The following is a 9,939-nucleotide window of genomic DNA, read 5'->3' on the forward strand; positions in this document are numbered from 1 at the left end:
TTTTGATTTTTGCGGTAGTTTGGTGTGAGGGTTGAGATTCTCTAAGCGCAAACCACCCCTTAATGAGACTAACATGTACGAAGAAAACAAATCACCACAAAAAGAAAAAACAAGGTTTAGCGACATGGTTACTTTGGGCATTTTTGGCTAAAAAAACATCCCTATTAATTTTGCAACGCTTGATTAGGGACACTTGGGACACGCCGGTTTTTATGGCGACTAGAATTTAAGATTGAGAGGTTTTTTTACGAAAAAACGCTTCGAAAATGGGACGTTTGGAACAAAGCGCCCCCTTTTTTAAAAGGGGGCGCTTAGTTGTGAAAAACGCCCCCTTTTTTTAAATGTAGACGCTTCCTAGGCAAGCGTCCTCTTTTTTAAATAGGAGCGCTTCCTAAGCAAGCGCCGCCCCCTTTTTTAAATGGGGGCGTTTCATAGGCAAGCGACCCCTTTTAAAAATTGGGGTACTACTTTAGTACCTTTGGGGGGCTACTTTAGTACTTTTTGAACATTTAGAGTGATTTGAGGTGTCTTTTAAGTGATTTAGTACTTTAGTACTTTAGTACTTTTGGAAAGACATTTTCTTTTTCTAAACTTTGAAGGTGTCTTTTAAGTGATTTGAGGTGCCTAAGTATGAGAGAATGGTTTACGTGCTCATGCTATTTATAGAAGAAATGTTGGAAATAATTTTTGATGGTGCACAAAATTCTTTTTGAAATAAAATAAGAAAAAGTTCACATACCTACCTCAAACCACCCACAGTGGGTACTAGGGGTGGTTTCGGCCACCCCCTAGGCTCCATGGGGGTGGCCAAGCCTAGACCACCCCCAATTTTTTTTTTCTTTTTTTTTTTAGAAAAAAAATACATTATTTTTTAATTTTAAAAAAATAAATAAATAAATTTAAATATGTGCCACGTGTCAACATTTGATTGGTCCACGTGGATTTCCGTTTAGTCAACTGACAGAGGATTAATTTGGTCTATTATCAAAACCACAGGGACCTCCTGTGATAAAAATCAAACCCTAAGAGAAAAAAAAATAAAGCAACAAAACCCCAGGGGGTATTTAGTATTTAACCCTTTTATCTTATTGAGAAATATACAGATGCATTTTTATCTTTTTGCTAGCTTTGAGGCGGATATTGACAATGTTTTGGTAGTTTGGAATGGACATTGTCAATTGAGTGGTAGGTTGAGGGAGATATGTGGACTTTACCCAATAAAATAATAACAATATGAAATTAACAAAAAAATAAATAAATTACAAGAGATGAAAAGTAGAGTATGAAAATATCACACAATGCTATAAAATGACGTAAGAAGGTTATCATTAAATGTTGATTCTGTAGGAAGTCAAGCAAATCAAATAAATGCATGAGGACTTTGTAGTCATTTAATGCTATGTTTGTTGGAAGTCACACATTACTTGGGTATTAAGGAGATTGTCCATTTATAAGGTGAGGGGAAACCTCAACTCTTGAGGTAGCTTTTGGGTTGAGTTAGGCCCCAGACCCATTTCTAACATGGTATCAAAGCCTAACCCAATTAATTTGTTGTGGCCCACCGTCACCCATTGTCACACGTGTTGGCTTGGATGTCCTCCCGCCACACATGAGGGGGCGTGTTGAAAGTCCCACATTGCCTGGGTATTAAGAAGATTGTTCATTTATAAGGTGAAGGAAAACCTCAACTCTTGAGCTAGTTTTTGGGTTGAGTTAGGCCCAAAACCCATTTCTAACAATGTTGTAGGCCAGGTGGCTGATTTTTGCACTTGGCTTCCATGCCGTATATGAAACTACAGTAGATATACGGTAGTTTGGTTTAAGGGCTTAGATAATAAATACATGTGGACTTTGTAGTCATGTAATGCTATATTGTAGGGTGGCTGATTTTTGGCCCTGGCTTCCATGCTGACTTTTGATTTTTGTGGTAGTTTGGTTTGAGGGTTGAGATTCTCTAAGCGCAAACCACCCCTTAATGAGACTAACATGTACGAAGAAAACAAATCACCACAAAAAGAAAAAACAAGGTTTAGCGACATGGTTACTTGGGGCATTTTTGGCTAAAAAAACATCCCTATTAATTTCGTAACACTTGATTAGAAGCACTTGGGACACGCCGGTTTTTATGGCGACTAGAATTTAAGATTGAGAGGTTTTTTTACGAAAAAATGCCTCGAAAAGGGGACGTTTGGAATAAAGCGCCCCCCTTTTTTAAAGGGGGCGCTTAGTTGTGAAAAACGCCCCCTTTTTTAAATGGAGGCGCTTCCTAGGCAAGCGCCCCCTTTTTTAAATGGGGGCGCTTCCTAGGCATGCGCCCCCTTTTTTAAATGAGGGCGCTTCCTAGGCAAGCGCCCCCATTTAAAAAAGGGGACGCTTCCTAGGCAAGCGACCCCTTTTAAAAATTGGGGTGCTATTTTAGTACCTTTGGGAGCTACTTTAGTACCTTTTGAACATTTAGAGTCTATATTGCAAACGACTGATAGTTTGAAGGGCTTTTTTATATTTTTTTATTTTCCGGAGCAAGATAACAAATAAAACTAATAGCAATATATCATGCACAAATAACAATCTTTGAAGCCCGTATAAGAACTAATGGCTCGTGATTGCTTTAAGCGAGGCCCGGAAGGTAGCTGGAACAAATCCACCGAAACTCAGCCCATTTTGCATCTTCTATTTTCAGGCATTGAATTTTTTTTTTTTGGTGAGTTAATTAATTAATTAATTGATGTACAAGATTTTTCTCTGCTGGTAAAAAAAAACACCGGCCCATTTACTGGACGTAATTTTACAATTTTCCTGGCCTTTTGATTATATACCAAAGAGTATGATAGAAATCTGTTCTAAAATACGACAATATAACTCTAAGCGTATCAAATGCTTTGCCATTACAACCCACCATGCAAGGGTCCATCATCCATGCTTATATATAAAGGCACAGGATCAACAAGCAAGGAAGTAACAAAAGCTTTGAGGCACAGTTCCAGCTTGTGTGTACCCATCTTCATCCTTATAGACGACATCAATCACACGGGTAACGGGCATGGGACAGTGGTTGGATAGAGAATTAGTTAATTTGATTAATTAAATCTAATAACAATCAATCGTGATAAACGAACTCACATTAATGAAAAGGACTTTTACTTTATCATATATTTTACCATATGCAATGGTGATTATTTTCTTTTGCTTCTTAGTTCTTATGGTGCATGTTCAGGCTCGCATGAGTCAAATCTTAAATCTGGATATTGTTGACATTTATTGGATTTGTTTGATCATATAGAGACCAATTATGATACTCAAGTTCTAAAAGTCTGTATGCGCCAAAAACTAACAGGAAAGTGGACTCCAGAGGCATTTAATGATACAAAAATCTCACTAAACAAGTAATGACGTTTGAGTAATGCTGTTTACTAGTAATGGTGTTTGAGTAAACGGCATTAACCTTCCGAACATAAATTAATTTCCTGACATGCAAACGACATTAATTTATGCCATTTAAACAGTAAACGACACTAAATACATTAATGTCGTTTACTGTTCAAGGTTTCAAGCAACATCAATTTTAATGTCGTTTGAATAGTAAACAGAAATAAATTTTATGACATTAACCCTTCAAATGTCATTAAATTATTTTATATATTTAAAAATTATTATTATTAATTCATTGTTTTTATGGTAAATATATTATAAGTCTTTAAGTCAACGCGTCAAAACTGTAAAATGCCTAAAATTTTTTTACGAATTTTTATTCCCTTGGTCAATTAAAACTGAAATAAAATCTCTACCGTTAGATTTTTTTTTTAAAGGGGTAAATAGATGTCAGTCTCATTAAAATGTTACGTCAACATATTAATTTTTTATTAATTAAATTTAACAATTAAATCTAAAAAAAAAAAATTGAAGGTGGCCAGCGGTGGGCTGCCACCATGGCCACCCCATGGGCTGGCTAGGCCTTTTGCTTGATGCTAAGCCCCTAGACAATCTTTTTCCTAACTGAGACGTTCGACGATGAAGGAGGCCGCACCTCCGGGCTTGGCCTCGCCGGCTCTTCTCCGACTCCACCATTTCCAGAAACACAGTTATCGTGAGATCTTTTCGAGAGAAACACACACGAAAATGATTTTCAAAAACAAACAAATCTCCGAAAACAAAAACACTTCGCCTATTTCAATTACCCGAGCGAGCCTTTCTTGGAACCGGGAAGCTGATCATCTTGTCGGCGACCCTCCACTGCCTTGAGCCTCTCGCTGGCGGGAAGTTCCGGCGGTGGTACCTAGAATTCTTCTTCTTCTTCTTCCCCCGCACTCTCTTTCGTGCTTTCCTCTCCTCCTTCCCTGTTAGGCGGCTTAGGCCCTCTCCTCTTTGATTTTCACCCCTTTGATCTTCTTCTTCTTCCCCCACACATCGAAGGCGGCCAAGGGGTGGCTCCTTCTTTATTTTTTATTTTTTATTTTTGTTTTAGTTTTTTAATATTTTGATTTTTTTTTAATTATTGATTTTTTAATAATTTAAAAAAAATTAAATATATTTATTTTAAAAAAAAAATTAATGGATATGTTTGTCTTATTGAAAATTTTATAGGTGTAATTGTGTAATTTTACTAGCATTGGGAGGTGTATTGTCATTGTTTTGGTAGTTTGAGGAGTAAATTGTTGCAATTGATAGTTTTGGAGGAAATTATCATTAAGGTGTATATTGTCATTGCTTTGGTAGTTTGGAGAGTAAATTGTTGCAAATGATAGTTTGCGAGGAAATTATCATTAAGGTGGTAGTTTAAGGAAGTTAAGATGACTTTACCCTTGTTTTTATTTTACTAAGGGTAGTATAGTCATTGGGGGTGGATATTAACAATGTTTTTGTAGTTTGAAGGGGACATTGTCACAATTAAAAGTTTGGAGAAACATTATCAATTGGATGGTAGTTTGAGAGAGGTATGTAAATTTTCTCTATCTATTAATTTACAGCATCTAATACAACTTTGACATTTCAGCTCATTTTACCAAATAGAATAAACACAAAACACTGGATCATCCCACCCAAAACCAGACTCAATACCACAAACCAGAATGTTCAATCAACCAAAACTAGATCTTCCCTTTCTTGCAATACACAAAATACCAATCTCTCTCTGCCGACAATAGCGTCACTAAAGCCACAAAATCCAAGAACCCCATTAGAATAGCAAGCGTTGTAGTTAGGGGTGTTTGCGAGCGAAGCCGCTCGCTCACTTGGGATTGGCTTGTATAAGCTCAGCTCATGCTCGACTCAATTATTAAATGAGGCGCTTTGTGAACACAAATCCTGGTTCGAATATTAAAAGAAGCAAGCTCGACTCGGCTTGGTATAAGGCTCGACTCATATATTTTTTATTAAGTAACAAATAAGAATATATAGCCAATATTACTCAATAATAACAAATATACTACATGACTTATATATATAAATTTTTTAACAAAAATTTAGTGAGCGAGAGCGAGAGAGTGGGAAATAAGAGTTTGGGTGAAAAATGAGAGTTGAGGCAGAAGATGCGATGTGAATGGTGAGGGAGATTGAGAGAGAGACGTTGAAAAAATATTTTTTTGTAGGGAGCGTTGTTCCACTGCAATCTGACTACAACCTGTTAACTTGTCTCGCATTACTAAGAAAACACAAATTCTCAAGTTTGTTTATCTATAAAATGATGCATATCTCTTCGAAACCAAGTATCTTGCTATATTGACTCAGACTCCATACTCCAACTAGTTAGACTAAGCAAATGCTCATATGCAAGCTGGCTTCTTAAACCGTTTAATAGTACTTGAAGTTTAAATTTATAAAAAATAAATAAAAATAAAAACATTAAATATAAGAGCCAGCTCGCAAGCTGGCTCGACTTATTATGAGTTTGAGCTCGATTTTTTTGCTCGTTCTTGAGCTCGGCTCAAGCTTGAATAAAATTTAAACGAGCAAAGCCCAAACAAAGGAAGCTCACTCAAGGCTCGACTCGTTTACACCCATACTTGCAGTACACAAAATATCCCTCCCTTCTCCTTTTCTTGCTAGCCTTGCAGTACACAACATACCCCTCTCTTCTCCCTTTCTTGCAGTACACAAAATTTCAATCTCCCTCTCCGCCGACTACGGCGTCACTGGAGCCACTGTGGCTTCGGAATATGATGTTACCGTACACAACAATGATGAACAATATATAATCGAAAAGAGAAAGATTAAGAGGGGTTGAGACACAGATTTAATATGGTTTGGTAATATGCCTACATCTACAGAGAATGCAACTGTATTTTGCTATTAATGATTTAGAGTTACATCATAACATATATATATATATATATATATATAGGAAAACCCTAAACCCTAATTGTACAGACATATTTTGAAAATTTCCAAAACACCTCATATCGTACTTGGCCTTCCACTAGTGTTCTAATATGAGCCACTAGTTTCAATATAATAGCAAGCCACAAAACCCAACAACGCCATCGGAATAGCAAGCCTTGCCGGCTTCTTCCTCTTCAGAAACGTATGCCGTTAGGAAGATTAATGATTTAGGGTTACATCATAACATATATATATATATATATAGAAAAACCCTAAATCCTAATTGTACAGACATATTTTGAAAATTTCCAAAATACCTCATATCGTACTTAGCCTTCTACTAGTGTTCTAATATGAGCCACTAGTTCCAATATAATAGCAAGCCACAAAACCCAACAACGCCATCAGAATAGCAAGCCTTGCCGGCTTCTTCCTCTTCAGAAACGTATGCCGTTAGGAAGAAAGAAAATTTTCTCCATCTTATGTGTGATAAAGACAGTGGTTTTGTGTTTGTGATTAAGATTGTGGTTTTGGTGCCCAGCAGAGGAGTAGGGTGGAGGGTGGAGGTGATCCGGTGATTTTGTTGAAGGGAAAAGATGGGTTTGCTAATCCTGTATTTTTCATGCTTATTTTATTCTGTTTTAAGTTGATGTGCTCAATTTTTATTGAATGCTGTAAATAAATAGGTTTACACCATAACCTGATATTAGGAGCTTTCTTTTGAAAATCTAGTGTGAGGCCAATATATATATATATGTTGCAGAGGTCAAGTGCGCAGCGTGGGTAGAGAGAGGCGTGGGGGCCGGGTGGGAATTTCAGGAGAGAGAGGGGGGTGCATTGGGAAGGAAATTAAATGAGGTACAGTGGGTGGTTGGGGAAAAATACACAAATTTTAATGTTGTTTGTGCCGGTTGTACAGTAAACAACAATAAAATTTGCATTATTTACCGTAAAACCGACACAACTTCAAAATTTAATGACGTTTATATATTAAACGTTATTAAAAAAGTATGTCATTCACTGTACAAACGGCATAAAGTTTTAAATTTATGTTGTCTAAATAGTAAACGGTGTAAAATGTTTTAAATTTATGCGATTTGTACGGTAAACAACATAAAAACTATGTTTTTGCGCCGATTGAGTGAAACGACATTAAAAAAAAAAAAAAAAGGCATAAACTTGACAACAAATATGGATGATCTTTAAGAAGACTTTGGGCCTGGTTTTTTTAATTAAGTTTAGGAGCATATTAAGGTTTTCGAATCTGTTGAGATGTTTTAAGTTTTTTTTTTTTTTTTCGGATAGCGGTTATTAGCTAAAAACGCTAATCGTAACCGTTTAGAAGGAAAGAAAAAATTAAAAAAATTAGAAGAAAAAGCCAAAACGACGTCGTTTCTATGGTAATACGAAAATATCCTACTACATACGACAACATTTATAGATTTTTATATATATTTAAATATAAAAATGACGTTTTATTCATATATAGGTATATAGGCGGTTAACAGTTTTTCCTAACCGCCTTCAAAAGCGATTAGCGGTTAGTACGATTAGTATTTAGCGGGTGATTAATAATCGCCTGCCTTTTCACCCTTAGTTTCTATAATGTAAAAATGCAATACAAGAGAATCCTAACCGCTAATAACCGCCTTTTCGCCCCCTTATAATTGGCTCAATTCTCCATTCCAAGATTGTTGAAGGCCATTAATAGGCATAATTGTTATAAGAGAATCCCCTTCTAGAATTAGAGGCTTGAATCCAACTCATGAGGAGGCTAACTCAATTGCTAAAAAAGCTGCCTTATAAGCTTCTCCTTTGTTGTTAACTAGAATTTAACTTAGAGGTAGAGGCTGCTGCTATCAGTACCCTTACAGAAGAATCACTGATCACAGCAGCAATAACTGAGAAAGAAGGCCTTAAAGCAACATCAAAATTTGCTTTGATATACCAACAATTCCAGAAGAATCCAATTTATCCCTACAAACATATCAATTCCATGACACACAAAATTATTCAATGCATCCTCCATTGGCTGATGTTACAGCTTATGATCAAGTACTTCTGCAGCATGTGGCAATGTCAATACATTACAGAAGTGCTTATTTCTGTGGCTACCTGATCAATTTATCATTGCCAGGCAGAAGCCGAGATCAGGTTCCTGTCCCTCCAGCCCAACAGCAAGGCCTCATCCTTCTCCACAAGCATATAATGTTCTGAATAACACCTCAGCAGGCTCTTTATCACACTGTTGACATAAGAGCTCAAAGGGTATTGGCGGAACCCCGCCATTGTCAATCTAGATTTCCATTTGCCAAACAGTTCGTGGCGCTCCACCCTTTCCTTCCCCTCGCAAGCAATGACATTCACAATATCCCTGGCCACACAATGCTGCTCCACATTTATCCGATCCTTGTTGTCTCTTGGCATGGTGACATCAATGGACTCAAACAACGCCAAGTAGTATTCTAGAGCTTCTACAAACCTATGGAAGAAAGGGGCTGTGTTTGTGTTTGATTCTTGCTCCACCAAAGTGACAACCTTTGGAGAAAGTGACTTCACCATTCTCAGAAGCGCATCCCTCGGATTACTCACTTCAACACTCTCATCTGGGATTTGGTGGAGCTGCAGAGGGAAGTTTACAGCCAGAGCCTCCCCAGGCCTTACATTGAGGATATCCCTTGTAACATCTTGAGCAAAAACTGGGATTCCATGAAACTCAACTGGGATTTTAAATTTCTGAGAAATTGCTGCCAACCGTTTCTCTACTGCCTCCAAACCATCTCCACGGGGATAATTGGAAACAGGGTCATCAATCCCTGTAATCCGCACATGGGGAGGCCCTCCATGTCGAGCTGCGAGTGCTTCAACGAGAGTCACCCACTGGGTTCCCTGAGCAATCTGAAAGTCTATGATGTGGATGCGGTGCTCGTTTTTGCATGCATCAGCAATGGCCCCATTGGCTGCCATATAACCAAATTTTATGTAGGGGCAGATTTCTGACAGGATATGCATGTAGGAAAGCAAGTCTTTGCTTTCAGGCTCTCTACGCTTAAGGGCACGGTAAATGTTGGCGCCCGATGCGTTCTTTCTTGCCACCAGCCCTTCAACCATGTAAGCACCAAGCCGCTGGATTGGTTCTCCTGTGATTGACACATCATCTCTAGCCTTTTCAATCAACCTTTCAAAAACATCCATTCTGTTATCGGACACAGCTTTAGCACATTCAATCAGCAATTGCTTCAGATTCCCTGTGGGAAATTCCTGGCTCCATGATCTACAACTTTGCCCTGCTGTCTCTTCTTCATCATCATCAGACCCCATTAAAGCAGTCTCTTTTTTCTTTCTTTCTTTCTTTTTTTTTTCTTATGAAATAATGAGAATCTTTTATAAACAACCAAACTCTTTCCAAACCTGGGTTAAGAACAAAATCAAATCCAAGCAACTAACTTCTCAAACAAAGAACAGACAGCTCTATATCAGAATTCTATTATCTAAACCCCACCTCATTCCCCCACTTCACCAAAACATTCTGGAATTTGTATCCCCCCTCTAATTCCAGTAAAGCATGTTTTGTGTTCTGCTACAATTTGGGAAGAAGACAAAACAATTGGGGACAGTCTAGAG

General features: G+C 37.6%; 2 protein-coding genes across 2 annotated transcripts in view; both read right to left on the reverse strand.

Moving 5' to 3' along the window:
• Positions 1–141, reverse strand: part of LOC132174528 ((-)-germacrene D synthase-like) — a 3,354-nt gene extending 3,213 nt beyond the window's left edge. Inside the window, exon 1 of the mRNA XM_059586167.1 lies at positions 133–141. Within this exon, the coding sequence (XP_059442150.1) occupies positions 133–141 (9 nt within the window). The remainder of the gene's footprint in view (positions 1–132) is intronic.
• Positions 142–7,793: 7,652 nt separating this feature from the next.
• LOC132175347 (chitin-inducible gibberellin-responsive protein 1-like) lies at positions 7,794–9,917 on the reverse strand. Its single transcript, XM_059587262.1, has one exon. The coding sequence runs from the start codon at positions 9,634–9,636 to the stop codon at positions 8,443–8,445; it is 1,194 nt and encodes a 397-aa protein (XP_059443245.1). The 5' UTR covers positions 9,637–9,917; the 3' UTR covers positions 7,794–8,442.
• Positions 9,918–9,939: the final 22 nt, after the last annotated feature.

The sequence above is a fragment of the Corylus avellana genome, chromosome ca3 (assembly GCF_901000735.1).
Source record: "Corylus avellana chromosome ca3, CavTom2PMs-1.0".
NCBI lineage: Eukaryota > Viridiplantae > Streptophyta > Magnoliopsida > Fagales > Betulaceae > Corylus > Corylus avellana.

What these genes read in the sequence shown, in the direction of transcription:
- LOC132175347 (XM_059587262.1), bottom strand. Translation starts at nt 9,636, where the DNA reads ATGGGGTCTGATGATGATGAAGAAGAGACAGCAGGGCAAAGTTGTAGA.